General features: G+C 31.5%; 1 protein-coding gene across 1 annotated transcript in view; it reads right to left on the minus strand.

Annotated features, from left to right (window-relative positions):
• Positions 1 to 21,436, minus strand: part of LOC111064638 — a 62,538-nt gene extending 41,102 nt beyond the window's left edge. The window contains exons 1-10 of the mRNA XM_039429552.1: positions 21,228 to 21,436; positions 18,772 to 19,002; positions 17,794 to 18,056; positions 15,200 to 15,339; positions 13,708 to 13,871; positions 12,799 to 13,035; positions 10,856 to 10,959; positions 9,538 to 9,639; positions 6,821 to 6,910; positions 1,089 to 1,257 (exon numbers count right to left, since the gene is read on the minus strand). Coding sequence (XP_039285486.1) covers positions 1,089 to 1,257; positions 6,821 to 6,910; positions 9,538 to 9,639; positions 10,856 to 10,959; positions 12,799 to 13,035; positions 13,708 to 13,871; positions 15,200 to 15,339; positions 17,794 to 18,056; positions 18,772 to 19,002; positions 21,228 to 21,381 — 1,654 coding nt within the window. The 5' untranslated portion in view covers positions 21,382 to 21,436. The remainder of the gene's footprint in view (positions 1 to 1,088; positions 1,258 to 6,820; positions 6,911 to 9,537; positions 9,640 to 10,855; positions 10,960 to 12,798; positions 13,036 to 13,707; positions 13,872 to 15,199; positions 15,340 to 17,793; positions 18,057 to 18,771; positions 19,003 to 21,227) is intronic.
• Positions 21,437 to 21,769: the final 333 nt, after the last annotated feature.

A 21,769-nucleotide genomic window follows, 5' to 3' on the forward strand; every position in this document is an offset into this window, starting at 1 on the left:
ATTATCTCCATTATTTATTCTGTTTATCTCAAATCATCTCATAGTTGCGGAATCTTTATTTGCATGTCAAAAAAAAAACAATAAATATATGTAGGCTTTACTGGAATGTGGTCTTTCATTGCCCATGATAATAATTATCAATCATTAACGCATCATTTCAATGTCTAGTCATTAGTTATTTATTTTCAATTCATAATCTCCATCATTAACTCATTTAAGGTTTCTTGAATTATAACAAGGTAGCGGTAGCATATATATATAGACTACTATATTCAGGTTCACGATACAGTACTGCAATAGATTACTCTTAGAAGTAGTCTCACTTCAGTGTTGTTTCTCTTTTTTTTTTAAGTGAAGTTGGTAAATAGAGTAGGCTATTGATTTATTGGAGAAAAAATTGCTTCTTGTACATTATCATGTAAATCACTTCACAGAACTTATCAACTTTTATATTATCTCTCATTCAATGTGTGGCGAAATATTCTGATCTGTCATATTAGTGTAGGCTTTATTTTAGTATTTGTAGCAGATAGTATATTGATTTCAATATTCAATAAATATGCCCAATCTTATCACTTTCTCATTTTTTATCTTGAAGTAATATAACTAGAGTATTGATTATTATTAAAGAAAAATTGCTTCTTGTACATCAGTATCATGTAGCTCAATTTGCAGAACTTTTATAAGTATCTCATTCAATAATAATGTGTGGCAAAATAATCCGATCTTTTATATCAGTGTGGGCTTTATTTTAGTATTTGTAACAAATCGTATAATGATTTCAAATTTTCAATAAATATGCCCAATTTTACTACTTTCTCATATAATTTATTTTTGTTTGTGAAACAATTAAAGTGTATTAATTTATCAGGGAAAACTGCTTTTTTCATCTATCATGTAGATCACTTTACAGAACTCTTATATATCTCACAATCAATAATTTGTGGCAAAATAATCTGATATTTTATATCAGAGTGGACTTCATGTTAGTATTTGTAGTAGTATATCAATTTCAAATTTGCAATGAATATCCCCGATTTTATTACTTGATGGAGCTTTAATTTATGTGCATTTGTTACATAACATACCTGGTATGGAAACTTGTAATCCGCGCGGTTTCAATGGATAAATAATTGCGGGCGGTACTTCATAGCCGTCATTCGCACTGGATTCACTACAAACAGTTAGTAAACACAGAATACATAAACTCAAACAAAGTACAATCTGAGACATTTCTGTTGCTGATACACACTGACTCTATATGACTGCTACCAGAGAAAAACTAATATCCGAGTATTCTATTCTCTCTGCTCTGTTATTAAAGCGGGCGGCATTCCCAACTCTCTAGCTGGTATTAATCGAATCCACTAGGTCAAGACACTGAACTTGCGATGTTGATGTTGAGACTGAAATCGTGCAATCCTATTGCAAATCCAGTTTTTTATCATTAGGTTGCGCGCGCATGTGGCGAATTAGTATAGTGACGGAGATACCATTAGAGCTTTATATACTACTATGAAACCTGTGTAACTATGGAGCTCTTCAGTTTGTGGCTAGGATATATAGCCTATATAGCATGAGTTATAGAATCATTATTGAATCTTCATCTATGTTGGAGATAGCATGAGTCAACGTTTGCATGTTTGTTTGGTCACAAAAATAATAAAACTCTCATCATCATTACCAGACTGTATGCATTCTGTATTCTAAGAGCGAAAGATGTGACGTCATGACGTCCATTCAAGCAAATGGGGAAACTCCAACCGAAACGATTCCATGGAATTTTTAAGGAATGTAATAAATTTATTTGATTTTCCAGGAATTTATTGTCAGTGTTGCAGTCAACCAAAAAAACTCCGACAGTAATAATTATAATAATTTTGACTCCATTATCATGCACAGCCTTGAATAAATTCCCTGTTGTGTTTTCAATTCAGGAAAAGTATATACTCTGCAAACTTGCAGAAAAAGATCGTGGATGTTTATAATTTCCGAAGCCTTTGTGTGATACCAAATGGTTATGGTGAACAAGAACTATCTATGAAAAGAAGTTAGATGAGAAGAAAAAATGGGAAAATTTGAAATATTCCAATGAGGTGATATCAAAAACAATAAACTGGTAGATAGGAGGGCTTACATAAGACATGTATCTTTTGACACGCTTAGAACCGGTTGCACAACAGCCGGTTAAATTTTAACCGTGATTAATTTCACAAGAACCAATCAGAGAAGGTGTTTTTGAAAAGACGGCTTCTCCGATTGGTTCTTGTGAAATTAATCACGGTTAAAATTTAACCGGCTGTTGTGCAACCGGCACTAAATCAGATTTTTTCTCAAAACGTGAAAATTAAAAATCGTCCTTCGTAATTTCAAGTCTCAACCAATAATACCGGTACTATAAGTACATTTATTACCATCAATAGCATATTGCTAGAACCTAGAAGTGATACCGTACTGGTCAATTTCTCAGGTGGATATAATTATTTGGAGTAGTTCAATGATTAGGCTATCATTATTATTTTGAAGGAGATTGGTTGGTCAACGGTCAGTAGTATTCTACTAAAAGAACCGTGTGTAATCCACTTCATAGACGAATATTTTTCATCAAATTAATATGTAGGATACTAGTCCTCTCTACAGATAGAATTAATTCAAGCTGTGTCCAAATCGCCGGACTCAATCAATGTTCAAATAACAATTATGTAATGTTCATTGAATTTGAACTAATCATATTCTAACAATTATGAAAAATTATGTCTTAGGGAAATTGAGATCTTTATTAGTTCAGAATGTGGTGGAACTGGTCTATCTTCATCTGCAGGTCAATGACTTGTCAAAAGTGCAGTACCGTATTCAAATCTATGGCATATTATGTCATATTGTGTGTTGGAACACACAATCAATAATCACGTGATTTTAACTGCTTGTAGTTGTTTTTCTCACATTTTAAAGCAGTAGAGTCAGTGAGTCACAAGGTACATACGGTAGTATAGTAGGCTACAGTACATAATAACTACTATAATGAGGTTCACGTTATAATGGCAGTGAAGAAAGATAGGAGAAAAACGTTGCCGATCCTCTGTCCTGTCAATGCCTTGTAGAAGGTAGCGGATACAGGCTTATTAATGCAATATTAACTGTTTATTCTCGTTTAAAATAATCAATTATATTTTATCAAGCAAGAAATTATATTTTTAATACTTTCATAACGAATTTTTATAATTAAGATAAAATACCTTGTTAATTAATTATAAATATTCTACATTGTTAAAAGACAATCTTTTAGACAATCTAAAGCACAGCGAGAAAGAGATAGCGCTATCCGCTTTGTTGAATGATAGACAAGGATAGCAATACAATTGCCAATCAAGCACTGCCATTATAACGTGGACCTCACCATTAATAGGCCTATATTAGTTGCTGTTGATCAGGATCAGTATTCCAGAGAGATTTTATTATGACAGCAAAATCTTCATATAGCATGAAATTTGTTTCATTCTCTTCTATTGAATTTACATCCTATTGCATTTTCTTTTCTATTGCTAGAGTTAATTGATGAAAATAATTATGTGAACCGTTACTTGAGAAGTCGATTTTTATTAATTCAATGTCACACTATAGCATCAGTCTCATTTTGAATGGTTCGTTTCCATTCTCCAAAAGTGCCATCATTTTTGCTTCATTCCAAAATTCTATTCTATTTTTATCATATCTACAGTGAGATTATCACTGGAAAGCTGTCAGCATTCCTTGAACTTGAACATCAATACTTCCCATCCAGTACGTACTGACAGTTTGAAGTGGATCTTACCATGGTTCGAATCAATACCTACCTGTAGGCATATTCTATCAACTGGTTCAATTTTCATATTGTTCAATTCAATTCAATTCCACAAAAAATTATATGCATATTCAATAATAGTTGCAAACAAAAACAAATAAACGTAATATATTTTCCCATTAGACTACGTATTAATCCATGTGTGGGGAAAGAAAAGCCTTGAGAAATAAAATAGTTATTTGTGCAACTAGTGCGCAAAGTGACAGTTTGCTGCACCGAAAGAAACGTTTACGCCCGAGCCGTAGGCGAGGGCGGAATGGTTTCTTGAGTGCAGCAGAGGAACTTTGTGCACGTATTTCACATTAAGTTTTTCCTACAGTTACCATTGAATATGAAAAGTGGGTAATTATGGGTAAAATTGCCTGAAATGCATCAAATGTTTTTCTGTGTAATTTTATTATTGATAAAAGCCTTAATTTATTGTCAAATTGAATAAAAATGTTGTCCTTGGTTATAATATATAATGTAATAATTTGCGCGTTGTGCTTCGTTGCACCTCTGTTCACTATAGCAGCCCAGTCACTGTTACCAACTTCATTTTGATTTTGCTGCATTGTTGCTCCATATAACCTACTAAGTATTTTGCGTTGCCATGTTGCAAATCTGGAGTGCAGAAAAATTTTTCCCGCACTAGAGCGGAAAAGTGATTCTTTGCGTTCTGTAATCAGTGCAGCAATGGCCACTTTTCAACGTAACTGTAGGAAAAAATAATTTAATTCATTTCTTAATTAACTATAAATTTTATTTTTTTAACCCTAAAAATAAACTTTAATATTAAACACCAATAATTTCAAATATAAAAAATAAAATATCTCACTACAATAGGTTGGTGCTATACAGAGAGTATAGAATGTAATTACATTCTATCCTCTTTGGTGCTATAAGGTCGAAAGAGTAAAAAAAGCGCTGCATCGAAAACAAAAAACTAAAATATAAGCAAGAAGAGAAAAACTAAATAATGAAAAATTATTGATCTATAAACAAAATGTAAAATGGAAATATCTGTAGAAGATGAAACCTAGGTGTATGGCAAACACACAAGGGCTTCCGAAGCAACCCCGCCAATGTTGAACAACCATTGGACTGTTTTTATTTTGTAAACAAGTACACTGCGCTCCTCAACCTCCTGGATTGATATAGGATAATTTCGGTAGAGTAGGTGCAAAATGTAGAATGGGGTATATTTGCAGGAGCTAAAGTGGCAGTAATGGGGTATATTTGCAGGAGCTACAGTGGCAGGAGTACGGTACCACTGAAATTTAATCTATGTCTAGTTTGGTAATTGTGTGGTAGTTCAGTAATTTATCTTGTCAATCTATTAATATAACAAGTAAGTGAAAAGGAGTAACAGAAGTGAAATTGCACTTCGTAAGGAATACCGGTAAGTTGTAAGTTCAATAACCAAGTTACAATATTGTTGTATAGGTTTTAATAAGTTATCAAAATTAAGTTAAATGAGTAGGCTACAAATTGTTATAAAATGACAAATTTCAAAATTAATCTTATATGGGCTTTAATTGGAATTTTTTGTATCATTCTGTTGAATAATACAGCATTCTGTTTAATGTCAAAAGTAGAAGTACCATTTTATTTTATTCTATTACTTTTGATAATGGCATCATGGCCGAAACATGTCGTAAATAAACAATTTTGAAAAAGGGTACTTAGATTTTTATTTTTTATTTCTATTCAGGAGTATCCCTAACGAAAAAAGATAATATATAGTAGAAGTACCATTATACATTGTATATCGTATATACATGATAATCGTCTATAATCTAGATAAAAAAGCAAAACGTGATTAATAAGTAGTACGTGGAATTATAAATAATACTGTATACATGATAATCGTCTATAATCTAGATAAAAAAGCAAAATGTGATTAATAAGTACTTGGAATTATAAATAATACTGTATTTATAGCCATTTCTGTAAGATATTTTTGTTATTGTTATAATATTAAATATAATATAATTGATCAATAAATAATTCTACTAACTAAAATTTAATCAAATTGGATTCTACCAACTAGAATTCTCAGTCTAGAACTTTGATTGATGACTATTCTAGAAATAGGGAAAATAACTTTCAAACTCTAGCCTTTGTCTTACACATAAGGTTCATCGTATTTGTTTTTGTTGAAGTGAAGAGGAAGCTGACACGTGAAAACACCATTATACGTTACCGTATTGTTGAAATGTTTTAGTCTCTGAATGTTGATATGTAATGTTCATTTTAAACTTCCAACTTATCTTCTTGCATTTCCATGCTTTCATCTTGTTATCTTCGACCTTCTATCCTCGGAGAGGATAATCCTGATAGAGTTTTATCATTATTAACAAAATGTTAATAACTTAATCCTTATAGATTCTATTAGATTGAACGGAACTTGACAAACACATATATGTTCATCATGTTAAGTTATGTTCAATCTAATAAACTCTATAAGGATTAAGTTATTAACATTTTGTTAATAACTTTGGTGTAAACACAGATTAAGTTTCTTACTGCAACAATACAAGAGTCTGCACTACAATTATTTAATACGTGTCATAAATAGGTGAATGGAAATAAAGAGTAAAATTGCTATAAAAATCTAAAATTATCCATTGTCTGAATTGAGTATGGTGCTGCTTTACAACACCAGCAGGGTTAGGGCCTATAGGATAGGAGCTGCTCCAAGGGCTTTGACACCCCCTCCAACAGATAAAATATTGTTGAGGCTACTTAAAATTAATGTAGTTGATTATTGTAACTTTCATTTCAAACAATTATTCAGTTGCATCATCAACACTATAGATGCACCTTCTATAATTACATCTTTATTCATTGCTTACAAATTACAAATATAGTGAATCTCAGCTCCCAAATACTTGTTTACAAATCCAAAATTGCCTATACCTTGAACATACAAATAGCCGTAGTCTGAACAACATTGTTACATTTTGATAAATGCATTTTTGCCAGGGTCTATAAAGCGTATACTCTTATGTAATCGATTTTCAATTTAGTTTGATCATTCCAAGTAGCATGCCAGTTCTTGAGATCTTGGTAGAAGGAAAACAGTCTCTGAAAACGAGAAAGAAAACAGTTATAGGCAAGCAATATTGTAACAAATCTAGACTTCAGTAGGCTGAAAATATGTTTAAAGTAGAAATTGTGATGGAAAGTGAAAAATGACTTGAACATTGAACAATAAACACTGTTCATTAGTCTTAATTTGTTATAGAATAATGATGGGTTTTCCGGTTCCCATCTACCAATATCATTCTCATGATAAATGCTTGCTGTAAAAATGAATAAATATATTAATACTATACCATTACACTTTCCATGACAAACTGGTTGTTAATAATTTTTTTACCTATTCTCGACGACACTTCAATCTTATTTTTGTATAATAATAATAATCAAAAACTAGTACGTACCGGTACTAAGGTGAGATAGAACTATAATATTAATAAAGTTAAATAATAGTTATTGAGAACTCTTACTTGCTCACGTGTGGTAGAGCATACGTGAGTAGGTACTAGTTTTCAATAACTATTTTCAAAAATCAGACTATGGAGTAGTCAAAAACAGTTTGAAAAGTAATAAATTGACACTATCAAATATAACAAGCTTCTTTGAAGAACATTACATGTAAACAGAGGAACTCTGGTATAATTTAAACAATTTTTATGATAATTTTGTTCAAATGTGTTTTTCTCCTTAGTATAAAATTCTATTCATTAATCTCATTACTAGCCTATTATGAGTTGGAATTAATGTGTCGACTACTCTCAAGCACAATTCCAGAGCTTATGTGGGCATCAACCTCAGCAAAAAATCACTCTTCAGCAAATCTGAAGTGTCCAAATCATATATCATTTTATGATTATGTGTTTTTATCTTTGTTGAATGAATAAATAAATAATATGCGACTAGTTTCGTTGTGCAACAGTACTGTACAGGAGTCTGCGTGATCTATATAAATCTATAACCATATCCTACTTAGTCTAATCTATAGTGTATAGTTGTTGTCTCTTTTTTGTTTAGGGCTACTTGTAATATAAATAGAAATACAAATCTCAGTAAACTTTTTTGAATTATTTTATCACAACATGTTTCGGACCTATTTATCTTATTAATTAGTATTTAGCTCCTTCAAACCAATAAACTGTGGTGTTCCGCAAGGATCGGTCCTTGGACCTATTATTTTTTTTTATATTTATTAATAGTCTTAGTAGTGGACCCTTTAGAGGATCACTTACTAGTTTTGCGGATGATACTGCTTTATGTTACAACTCAAAATCTGCTTTGGAATTGCAAAAGGATGTTCAGTATGATCTTCAGTTATTAAAATTATGGTTTTCTTTCAATAAATTATCCCTTAGTAATAAAACTAAGTTTATTCATTTTTCTTTAAAGGATAAAATTTCTTGTATCAAACCTTTGTATTATAAATGTAATATTTGTTTAAAGTCTGATATTGCAATTTTATATGATTTGAATTGTCATAGTTGTATGCTTATTGAGCAAGTTGATAAAATCAAATATTTAGGCCTTTTTATTGATAAAAATTGTAATTGGAATGAGCATATTAACTCTATTAATAAATATATGTTATCTGCTATAAGAACATTCTACTACTTAAAGAATATTTGCCATGTAAATGTATTAAGGTTGATCTATTTTTCCATTATTGAAAGTAAGCTACAATATGGGATCACTTGTTGGGGAGGTATTTATTTCACAAATATCAATACACTTTTAGTTGCACAAAAGAAAATTATCAGAATAATGGCGCGTGTAGCCTACCTAGAACGGAACATGCAATGGCTTTTTTTAAACAATTTCATATTTTGTCATTAAGATATTTATATGTCTTTAGAGTTTTAAGAATATTTTTCATTAGAGGAGGAAATGTTCAAAGTAATGCTAGAGTTTACTCTAGTCGTTTGAGATTTCAAAATAAGGTCATTCTGTTGAAGGCTAATGTTGAAGCTTTTCGTAGGTTTTTTACTTTTTGTGCTTTAAAGTTTTATAATTATCTACCTTTCCATGTGTCCTCTAGTTTAAATTTAAGAATTTTTCTCAAGGAATTGAAATCTTGGTTGTTTTCACTAGAAGATGTTGAGTTTCTGTTTAGATAGTATAGTTACTTTTATATTGTATTTTTGATATTATCATATTGCAGTGAATGATACATTTATGAAGGGACAGTTTATCTCTTAGTACTCTTCAACAATTTTTTTTTCTCTGTATTATAAACATTTATCAAGTTTTTATATAATTTTAGCTAGGCTCTAAGCTACTCTTTCTTTATTTTCAGTGTGATGGTGCCTCAACACGTTTTTTCAAATGAGGTTACCTAACCACTTTATATTATTGTTTTGTAATGTTTTGTGTATTATTTATTATTGTAAATTGTAAAGTGTGTCAATAAATGAACTATAACTATAACATTCATGCCATTTTCAAGTAATTTGGAATCACTTATTTTCTATTGTATTCCTATTTTCTGGATTTGTATTTCTATTTATATTTCGTATAGCTGTTGTATAATAAATAGGTGAATGAAAATAGAGTTATTGCTGTAAAGAATGTTCATTTTCTGAATTGTGTAAGATGCTGCTTTGCAGCACAAGGGTAGATGAAAACAATGTTTTAACCTGAATGCTCTCATTTTCTGTTTCTCTCAGAATCTGTTTTACCTTAGGATGAGAATTGCTCCAAGGCTTTTCCCGTCCTCCGCTAACAGCCCCATTGATAACATCATAGTATCCTCCAACGTGTATGCCAAGAGATAGATAGAACTGTAAATATTCATGAAAAGTACATTATTTATCTCAACTATTATGTGTGTAATAACTAACTATGTTGTGTAATTCTGAAAGATTAAATAAATGAATTAAATTAAATTAAACTATATTACTACAATATCAACTTGACTGATGCCTGGTTTCTTAGTCGTTCGATGAACCAATTTACCAGTCTTGGTTATAACCACTTTTTTATTTACCAGTGAATAGATCAATTTAATTAGAACTATCAACTCGATAAACAAAAAAATTTGATTTATTCAGTCACACTATAAATGAATCTCTCTAAGAACAAAAAATAATAATTTTATCGGAATTTGATGAATTTGCAGCTAGAGACCGATTTAACAAACGACTATGAAACCGGGCACGAGTTGGACCAACTAAAATATAGACTTAAATATTATTAATTTTATTCCACCAAAAAATTGTCTATAATATGTGGGCTATATTCAGACAATATTATTGATTAAGTTTTATATTCCAAATTAAGGTTTGAAGCAGTTTTGGGCGAATGCCTGTTGTTTTTACCTGGATTGTATTTGCATATGAATAAATAAATAAATAATATATCATCGAAATGATTCCAGTAAGAGAAAAATATATCAAAACTGCAATAGGTTAGTACTAAATTTAATATAATAACCTTTATACGTGGTATAAATAATAACCGATATAATAACCTTTAAATCTTTGGTATCAGAAAAGTCTTGAATCTTGAAGCTTTATTTACAGATATCGAATAAATGAATTTGTAGAATAAAAAACAAGTTAACACACTTTTTTATGTATTTGAACACGACATGCAGTCAATTTATTAAGTAAATAATTAAAAACTTTTACTTACTGACTGAAGCAATTTCGACCGTCTAGCGATCGAAATCATAAATTAAAAAGTAAAAGTTTTAATTATTTACTTAATATTTGACTGCATGTCGTGTTCAAATACATAAAAAAGTGTGTTAATGCAAAGCAGCTCGGAATGGATCAAGAAACCATCACCTTTAAAAACAAGTTGTTTTTCAACGTGCTAGAAGCATGCTGTGAATTGAGTTTTCATTAATTTTTTTACCGATAATCATCATAAGCTATGTCGTAGGCTATTCTTATACAGCTATAAAGCTATAAGCTGTGTTATAATCGTACCGTATATAAAATGAAAATTGAATATTTTCAATCGGCACTAATTTTCTGCTATAACTTTACTCACCTCCTGATCGAAGGGTGAGACGGGACCGTATCCTTTCAGTAATGGCTCTCTGTCTCCCTCCCAAGTACCATAGGGCTCATTATCAACATAAAATATTACTCCAGCTACGAAAAAACAACAATTTTAGTGAAACAAGCTAACTACCGGCACCATAAAATTATTTATAATAGAAGACGATGATTTATGTTAAAATAATAATTGGATAAAATACCACTAGAATCTAGAAGTGGGCGATATGATTAATTGTTGGAGAATATCCATACGTTCAAGCTGCAGACCGTACTTTAAAGAGATGAAAATTCTTCCTCTACCGAGCTTGTACATCCTGGAGTCCGTATGTTTCATAGATAGGAACAAGAATAAATTCAGAACTGGTGCACGTTTCCACAATTATGGAACAAGGCATAGGAAAGACTTGCGGGATGAAACACACAGGACCACTATGTATGAGAGAGGAGTAAAGTCATCCAGTGAAGAGTGCTGGGATTCGACTGTACAATAAATTTATCAGCTACCATAAGGGAAGAGTGTTTACAAGTTTGTGTTTCTTGAATAGTTCCAATTTTCTCAAATAACTCAATATTATTTTTCAAAAGTGGTAATTGAGTGGAATATTTCTAATTAATTTATCAATTCAAGCCATCTAAATTCAAATTTTTTTATAGTTTTAATGTTTATTTTGGACCAAAATTTTATAAAAATTGTACACGTGAAATTCTAAACTTATCTTGGACTTTGCCACCTATAAATTTGGAAGAAAAATAGCACAAGGACTACCTTATTATTTTATCTTTCAATGTTATTACATTAGTGTTATTTGCATTGTAGATAAATAAATAAAAAAAATAAATATACAGGACGTAAATTTGGAGTATTGATGAATGAGCAGCTTTTAAGCATTTGTGCAGCATACTCAATTAATGAATTTGAAGAACATTACTAGATGAGTTGGGCTGCTCAGTATTATTATGTATATATTTTATGTATTTTTGCTATCATGAATAGTTGAAATAGGATTTGATTTGAATAAATTATCGACATATCAACGGAAGGGGTACCGTGGGTAGTAAATTGGATGAATAATAATAATAATAAAAGTTTCTTCATCACTAAATCCCTTACATCTATTTTAATAAAACTGGTCGGTCATTATCTCCAGTAGTCAATATTAAATTTGATACTCTCTTCTGTACGATAAGCTCCAAACTAGATTTTCTATTAGTCACAATTATCTTGTTAATTATGAAAACTTGAGAATTTACAACTGATCTTTAATATGAAACTTTTCGTTTTATTGGAACGTGAAGTTAATTGTGATTGTAATAGGTATATACGATTAAAAGATAGAGATGCACGCAGAAATATTGATAAAATAATTCAAGTAACTCTCATGTAAGAGATCATTATTAAAAGCACTGTCGGTTCACGACTCTTCCCTGATGAATTCAATCCTGATGAGTTATGAATCTCAATCATAATATTAGAACTAGGAAAAACATTTTTTGAGGATCACTTTCTATTTGATTTAATTTCAACTATTTTGATTGAGTTTTTATTGTACAAAGAAATTATTCTTATGTAAGAGTAAGTAGGACTGACAGAAGATTGTAAATCATATTGTTTTGTTTTTTATGAGGAATAAAGACATTTTTCAATTGAATTGAATTGAATTTTTAAATTTATTTTAACCGAAGTTACATTTCAGGCGGGTGAATGAGTTTTTGAAAGCATGAAAAGTAATTCCAAATTATAAAAATATGCCATTACTATCAAAAAAACTCATTGTTTAGTAAGTGTCACTCACTTGATAAAATATTATTAGATCAGCGCAGATAATAAAAGAGTAATATTATTTTTGAATGTTAAATTATATCTTATCTGTAGTACTATCTTTCTATGATACAATTAAAATTATGTTTGAATTTTGTTATTGTGCCACTTACATGGAGTCCAGTCAAGCTTGAAGTTATGAAAACGTTCAGACCAGAGTCCATTATACGTTATTTTGCGGAATGTTTTGTTAGTCTTCTCATTCACTTCTAGGCCAGCAGTCAGAACACTGTTACCCAAGGGAATGTCATCATATGTGAGAAGGGCATTTCCAATTGATTTGGCAATAACGATTCTGCCAGATTTGTCTGATCCGTAAGGTCTATGAGCTTTTGGGAGGAGCCATATTTCTGGAAACCAAATATTTCAACAAACATTGGAATTTTACAGATTGGTGGAGTATATTATTTGTAATCGTAATCTCTACTATAAAATATACTATACTATAATCTATACTAGTATTATTTCTATAATACTATTCTAGTATTATTGTTATTATACTATTTTAAATTCTTCAAGAGGTCAAGTTTTTAACCAGACCCTAGCGAAGCACGGGTTACTTGCTAGTTAGATATAATTTTGCTTATTTTTGGAACATGATTTATCGATTGATACTGTATTGAAATAGGAACACACATTAGGCTATTGTAAAATTCTACAGTTCTATTTGGTACAGGACCATGGTTTCGTGGCCACACAGGTCACATTTTCAATGATTGATACTCTATTTATTTGTAAGATAAAATAATACATAAAAAACTTTGTCATTACTTTTATGAGTCAACATCACTTTCAAGTATTCTCTCAGATGAACAGAACAAAACGAAAAATTAGGTATTGAAGAACATGCAACATACAGAGTGGGTGTAAAGTCCGAAAACGGCTTCATATCTCATACACTTGAGCAGGATCCCCAATCACACCCACCATCAAATTACCTTTGTGTATGATATATGAAGCCGTTCTCGAACTTTTCACCCACTCTGTATACTGCGCACCGAATAAGTGGCCTTCACACTCACCTGGTACTACCCAGTTGCCTTTCGGAAGCTTGGCTCTGATATCAACAGTTCCATATTTAAATGAGAACCGATCCTTAGTCGTGAGTCTAGCAGATATGACTGGAGGAAGTATTGAGAAGCCAATTGTATCCTGCTTGCATAGCAATGGGTCGTGAGATGTGCACCTGAATTGTTCACAAGAATAACTTTTCAATCAAATAAGTGAAATATTCACAACAGGCATAATTTTCATGGCTTTCAAATTTCCCACATTAACTATATTGGGAAACAAATTGACAATACACACAACAAATGGACTACAAATTCGAACATACAGTACAATACGATAAATTAATATTCATTTGAAATGTTTTATTTCATTATTTTATATTGTATGCATGTAAATCGATGATTCAATACTAGTACAATATTCAATAGCTATATTATACATGGTGTGTTTATAAAATAGACCGACAATCTTTGCGAATGGTTTCCTTACATCAAATAATATCAGTAAACATGGGTCCTAAAAGTGCTATTTCACCGAGATAATAATGACGGAAGATTGAAAAATGTTCATGAATTTTTAATTCTATAAATTTCTGGCTGCCTTATAAGGATTCTTGAATGATCGATTCTTATTTAAAACTATAAGAGAATTTTAATCACGGAATGTAACTCCAATAAATTTCGAGGTAGGAAATGAGAAAAATATGCCAGAAAATAAAACTTGATGGGTACCGTACTTATTATCGTATTATGGTATTTTAAATCTAAGGAAATGATTGTGGATACCGTAATGTATTTCTAAAGAAACTATGGTACGGTACGTTTTTTTGTCTAAAATGCTCTCAAATCTCCTGATTCTGGTATTTTACTGTGATTTTAGTCTGGTCTGTCTCCTTTCAATCATGATTTATGAGGTTTGAGTGCGTTTCTGACAACGTAGTAGGCCTAACTGAAATTTTTTCTTCCATATTTGAATTATCTACGATACTAATACGATGTCCTCTGTTCCAAAATATAGTTGAACAATATACCTAATAAGTAACATAGTTATATATCTGTTACACAGTTATAATAACCCTTTAAAATTGAAAATTGCGCTTTATAGAATTCATTTTTTCCATCGTTTTAAAATCATTGAAGTTACATCAAATTAGAATTATTCGACAGCTGATTTCACTTGTTAAGAATTGATCATTCATGTATCTCCCCTTGAGGCAGCCACAAATTCATAAAATTAAAAATTTCAACAAAGATGTATAATTTTCCGCCTTTATTTTTTCAGTAACAAAGCAAAATTTAATAGCCTACCCATATTTAACGGAACTATTTCAAAGTCAGGAAACCACTAAGTTTATCTGTTTATTTTATAAACTGTCTGTATATTACACATTTATTTTGTTACTGTTATCACAATGTAATGGAAGGTTCACTTATGAACTGTTTGTAACTTTTGAAGTTCATAGGAAAAGTTTAATTTCAGCTGTTCACGTTGCTTCATACTGACCGTTCAGTGAGATCAAGAGGCCCTCTCCTAGTGAAGTCTGCTCCATATTCATCATCTAATAAGGTCGGTTGTATAGTTAGGTGATTGGACTCGATATAACTGTTAGTTTCTCTCCGATCAAATACTACAAACTCACTCTCCTGTCAATCAAATCAAACGTTATTTTCAGATATTTGTACAAGAAAATGTAGCAATGATGTACCGTTATCAACATGACTACCGTATCTATAAATTTATGAAAATGAATGGACTTGTAAACCTAAATTACATAAACAGAATGTAGGCCTATTTATCAAAAGAACTCAGAAATACACTATATTCAATTGAAAACTTCCTGGGAATTTACGGAATATCAATAAAAATTTCCAATTGAAAAAGAACAGTTTATTGGTTGCATTTAGCGTGTTCAAATCTTCTCTGAAGGCTGTTGGCTGTGGGATATTTATCCTAACTTGAACCTTTGGTAAATTATTAATCGTTCTATTCACTTATATCACATTGTCTCTTCTTTTCAATAGAAGAGTACTGTTGTAAAGAACAAATTTCATAATCTTATAAACCTTTACTTCACTTGACTCTCACTTTTACAATAGTGCCTACTTTACCTGTATTTCTGCATGTTGGAAAGAAGTGAATCATTGGAATTTAAAATTTGAAATTATTGTTCTCAACAAGTGGAATTGCAATAATTAGGCCTACGAGGTAAGTTAGTTGATCCAGGCTACAGTGTGGTCCACGCTATAATGGCAGTGAAGAAAGAAGAGGCAAAAACCCAAAGTATATTGTTCTCTCTATCAGATGTCAGTGAGTGTTTGCAGCCGGTCACTGGCCGGAGTGTTTGATGCCAAGTTACTCTGTGAACCTCATATAGACATGGTGTGCTCCAGTCTCAGCAGCATTGTCTATCTACTGAGAAGGCTGATGTCTGAACTGCCAATTTCGGTGGTCAGACAGGCCTATTTTTCTTTTTTTTTCATTCGAGGATGAGTTATGGTTTGAAACTGTGGGGTCATGCATCAAGCACTTCTAAAGAGCTGTTAATTCAAAAGAGAGCGGTCCGGGTGATTTCTGGGGCTGGCTATCTCGATCACTGTAAGCCCCTTCATTCTAAAATTGGCATTCTATCCGTCATTAATGAGTTCATTTACCAATGTTTGAAGGATATACATCGGATGCAGGATAGGCTACCAAAAAACAATGACATTCACATTCACAAGAAACCGTGAGAGTATATACGGTACCTATATTCCAAGATGCAGACTTGAAAAGTCCAAGTCGAGCTACCCTGTGATAGGCTACAAATTCCATAACTTGCTACCAACTCAAGTTAGATCCTTGCCAAATAAACGTTTTCTCCAAGTACTTAGATCCTGGTTGATTGTGAATCCATTTTACTCAGTAGAGGAATTCATTACTGCTGTTCACAACACCCTAGTCAATTTTTAATATAATGCTTTTTTTTGTCTATTATTAATACCCAAGTACAGGAGACCACTAAATTATCTGATCTAATTGTAAATTTGCTTCAACTGATTTTATTAATAATTGTCTATTGTATGTATTGTACCTGTGCAATTTATTTATGTTTCATTTATGTGAATTGTGACTTGGCTATATGTAACTTCTATGTTCAACTGGCCCAATAAAAATTTGAAACTTGGAAGATAGAAGAACAGCCTTGCTGATTCTCCGCCTTGCCACTGCCTTCTGTAGAGGATAGCTGACACCAATTTCACAATCTCTGTGTTTGATAAGAGGGCTATTATACATGTGTAATATTAACTGTACATTCTTGTTAAAAATACCGTAATCAATTATATTTTATTCGTCAAGAAAATATATTTTTCAATGATCGAATAAAAAAATTTCCATAATTTATTGAGGTGGAATATTTTGTCTGACTAATTATATTTCTTCATTGTTGGAAAACGATCTGGCAACGTTGCGCAGCTGGAAAAGGATCTGCTTTGTCGAATTGTGTTGCTGTCATTATAACGTGGACCTCACTATAGTGTAACATAGCAAGCAGTAGTCTAAGTTTTTTCATTTTTTTTTTATTTTTCCAATCTATTGGACAGGTTCTTAGGACATAATCTATGCAATTGAAATATTTTCATCAGCTTCTGTTAGCTAACAATAGGGCTTCAAAAGTCACTTTCTTGAGGCAGAAGGTACACATACCCTACAAAAACTACTGGTCAGAAAAATTTGAGAAAAATATGCAAGTCTCCTTTTCAATATAGCAAAAATTATGTCAACTTTGTTTTTGAAAATCTGAAAAAAATTAAATTTTTATTCATTTTAAATTCCTTTTTCACATTTAATGTTCGGTCTATAGACTTCAAATTCATAGCAACTTGTAGCGCTGTTCTTGTAAAAAAATAAAGTTGATGCTTAAACTTCTTTTATAGACACAATAATAGCCGCTGGTATGTGTACCTTTAAAGCACGGTTTTACGCCTGCTATGCTCGGGCAGCAAGTGAATAGTACAGCTGGAGCGATCTAGCGGAATTAGTTTGTCCCTAGAGCTAAGCGCTCGACGTTAATTCAGAAATTACTTTCTAGCATGTTCTATACATTTATCAATTCTCACATCTCTATTGAAGTGAACTTCCTTCGTCCAATTTCTTCCGATTTCTTGTGAGAAATCCGAATCGAATATCAAGTAGCCTTGGCAAGCTCTCTCCCCATTCACTGTAGTGATGCCTAGTTTACACGGGCCAGCTCCGGGATTGCGAATGTCAATAAAGTCAGTCACTGACTGCGGTGGGACACTGGTGGTACGAGGAGGTGGTTTTCTGGTGGTTGTAGTTGTTGTTGTAGTGGTCGTACTTGTCGATGTTGGTTCTCCAAATCCTGTCGAAGATTAGTTTCACATATTTTAGGTACATCAATAAAATGCATTATCTTTTTATGTTATTAGAAAAAACTTTCTGTGTAGGAGGAAACCGTCCTCCATCTATAATATGAAGGTGGTAGTTGTCAAAAAGTTATAAATATTATTAATGGTTCTCAAATGGAAAGATTTGAACATTCAATTAGTACGAATAAAATCATTTCGGCCGTAATCGATAATTGAATAAAAACATGTAGTCTTTCTTACTCGTCTAATTTTGTCTATACTATTCAATGTTGTATTTTACTATTATATTAAGTTATCAGTAGCAACATCGGTAAAAAAAAAATGTGCAGGCTGTATCAGATGGGTAATAATGTCTTGCCATTTCTGCAAGATATTATGTTGGTTTAACAATAACTCAATTTAAATGTGTCAAGCTTCCATACAAAAATAATTTGAGACAATAAGTTATATAAATTTGTACGGTAGCCTAATTATTTTACTTTTTCAATTTACTAGGTACCTAATCGGAGAACTCAAGAGAATGGAGAGTTTGAAACTCAATGCTAGATTGAAAGACACAGTTAAAATTAAACTCTCTGTTATCCGATGTTTGATAGCCTAATTATAAATGTTAGTATGATTGTTCCACAATGGAATATAGAATCACAATATCTCAAGTTATGAAATGAAAAGTTAATTGATTGAGTATGATGTGAACTGGAGACTCACCGTCAACCATATAGCTCTGGAACAATCGTTCATACCCTAAGCCATCTTTTATCACATACAGCCAATAGTAAATGATGTCACCTTCTTTCAGCTTTCTGTCTCTGTTTGTGTAGGTCCAAAATCCATTCTTTTTCCTAAGAACATCGACTGCCATTTCACCGGCTTCGCGACCATGTTCAAAATCTTTATTTATATTGCCATGAAATGCAAAAAGTGTTATGCCAGGGTGATCTGCACAGAAAATGTAGTATTAGATTATATTAAGTAATTTAATAACTTTGTTGTAGTTCAGACACTGTGTTACTTGTAAATATTAAAAAAAACACTTACTTATTTTCTTGGAGTATTGAGGAATGCATTTCACTCCTGAAGAGGAGCTTTTAACTCTCGCCTGAAGAGAAGTAATTTAACTTTTTGATACAGAACCTATATCACATGTATAGGCTAACTGCTTTAGATTGTAATAATAACAGCAAACAACATAAGTATAGCAAACAATCAGTGAATCATAGAGAAAAGATAGCATAAGCTTTCACAAACTAAGCATACGCATAAGAAAATCATAAGATTTCCTTGCTATCTTTTTCTGTGGTTTGATGGCAAGTGCTTCCAACTAATCACAATAGTATCCTTATTTTCATAGAAATAAAAAAATAGATCAAACGAGGTCACATCAAATAATGCATAATGGGATTCAATGAAAAAGAAATGTTTAACATTGCTTAGTAGATTTATAGAATGTGGATTATTCACAGTAAGTTATACAGGAAATCACTTCCCATCATACAAGATTAGGGCCGGGTTGCACAAAAGCCGGTTCAATTTTAACCGTGTTTAATTCCATGAGAACCAATCAGAGAAGGCCTTTCAGAAAAGACGGCTTCTCTGATTGGTTCTCGTGAAATTGATCACGGTTAAAATTTAACTGGCTTTTGTGCGACCGGCACTAGGTATAACAAAGGTACATACGGTACGGTAGTTACTAAAATATGAAACAAGACTAAATGAGTAACTGAATAAACTAAACTCAATAATCAACCTTAGAAGTACATTACTAAAGTATACATTACTTTGCTGAAAAATATATAGAATCTATTCGTGATATTTCAGGAATATCATTTGGTATATTTGAAAAACTGGAAATTAAAACAGGTGAAACAGAGGCAAAAATATGTCATGTATATATAGAATCCACATTCTATATACTTAGTAATGTGAAACATTTATTTTTCATTGGATCCCATGTTGCATTATTCATATCTAAATGAACTATTTAGCCAATCTGTACTACAGTAACTATTTGGGTAATATAGTTACTGTAGTCTGTACATGCTGTGTATTATAATTAATAGAACGCACAGTATTAGTAATATTATTAAGAGTATATTATTATTAGCGTATGGCTTTGAATGGTGGGGAGACCCAAGGGTAGTTCCACCTCGCCGTGTATAGTCCAAAGTTCCCTGATGGGAAACCGAACACTATAAGGTTATAGTGAGCACAAAATACTTTAAATTTACACTTTTCACTTCGGAATAAAGTTCATTTTGATGTTAAAAAGTTCAAACATACACACATACAAAAAAACGAAACAATACATTATTATTTTATTTGTAGTAGCATTTATTATATAAACAAGCCCCTACAGTAGTACTTTATAGATTGGTCAAATCGTCTTCCTACATTATTGAATACTATGTGATTTTCACATACAGTACGGTATGTGAATCACAAATTATGTTTTAATCACATTGACAGAATATGAAACAAATATTCCTATTGTTCTAAATATGTTTTGTCATTTTGAAGATACAAAAAAGTTCTTACAGAGATTTTAGATGCGTAAATTCATGACTAAAACATGAATAAAATCCAGGCCATAGCCTCATTCAGAAATCAAGTCCAACGGGATATCCACTCAACAGACGACCACTAATAAAGTAAAAAATAAATTGACCGCAGTCTATTTGTTGCCGTAAACTGTCGCTATTTTTCAACTTTAGAGATGGAAAACAACTTTTCATATGGCGAAGAGATAATATTGAAGTGTGTATGTGCTGTAGTTGAATTGTTTTGTGAAAATCAGATAATTTATTTTAATTTATTTCAAGACGGACTTGAACCATCTCTTCAAGCAGCAGAATAATCAATTGAATAAAGTTTTTAATACTTTCTAAAGTGATTTCAAATCATTTCAAATGACTTTGCAAAGATTTACAATTCTTTGTAAGCAAAATTGTTATTTTGAAACTAAATTGAAAATAATTTGAAATCACTTTCAAATAATTGAATAAATTCTTCAAACACATTGACAAATGCACTTTAGAACATTTCAAAGTGGAATAAAATCAATTTAAAATGATACACAATGCTTAAAGTGGGCAAAATTGAATAAATTGATATTCTAAAACGACATATGAATAAACATACTCCAAATAATAATATAATGTTCTTACCTGGAACGGATACCGTGAAACCAACAGGCTTTAGTGGTACGATAATAGCAGGAGGAACTTCATAAGCACCTACTATTTCTCCAGTAATAACTATTGAACAAAAAGTTTTTATAAATAATAAGTAAACTCTGAAATTTGCGATATGTAACATCATGGAGTCACCAAGGTATCACAGGTACGACCGACCAATGCAGACTGAATGTTAACTTTCCTGGATGATGGATAAGAAACTCACATAGGTACTATATAATCATATAACTACAGTTATAACTACTGTCTGTGAGCTTCTCAATCCGGTTTCCAATGTAGGTACCTACTATAATTTTGCAAGACTTCACGTTCACGTTGGTTGTGCTTGGAATATGAACTACCTATCTTACCTGCGGTTCGCAGAAATAAATATTCAAAATCGTTTTTTTCCTAGTTGATTAATTTATATGTCATTGAACTGAATATTATTGGAGGATACGCCATTTTATTGTCTTTTTTCTTCAGGGCTACTTTTAATATGAATAAAAATATAATAATAATTTAATAATAAT

The sequence above is a fragment of the Nilaparvata lugens genome, chromosome 5, assembly GCF_014356525.2.
Source record: "Nilaparvata lugens isolate BPH chromosome 5, ASM1435652v1, whole genome shotgun sequence".
NCBI lineage: Eukaryota > Metazoa > Arthropoda > Insecta > Hemiptera > Delphacidae > Nilaparvata > Nilaparvata lugens.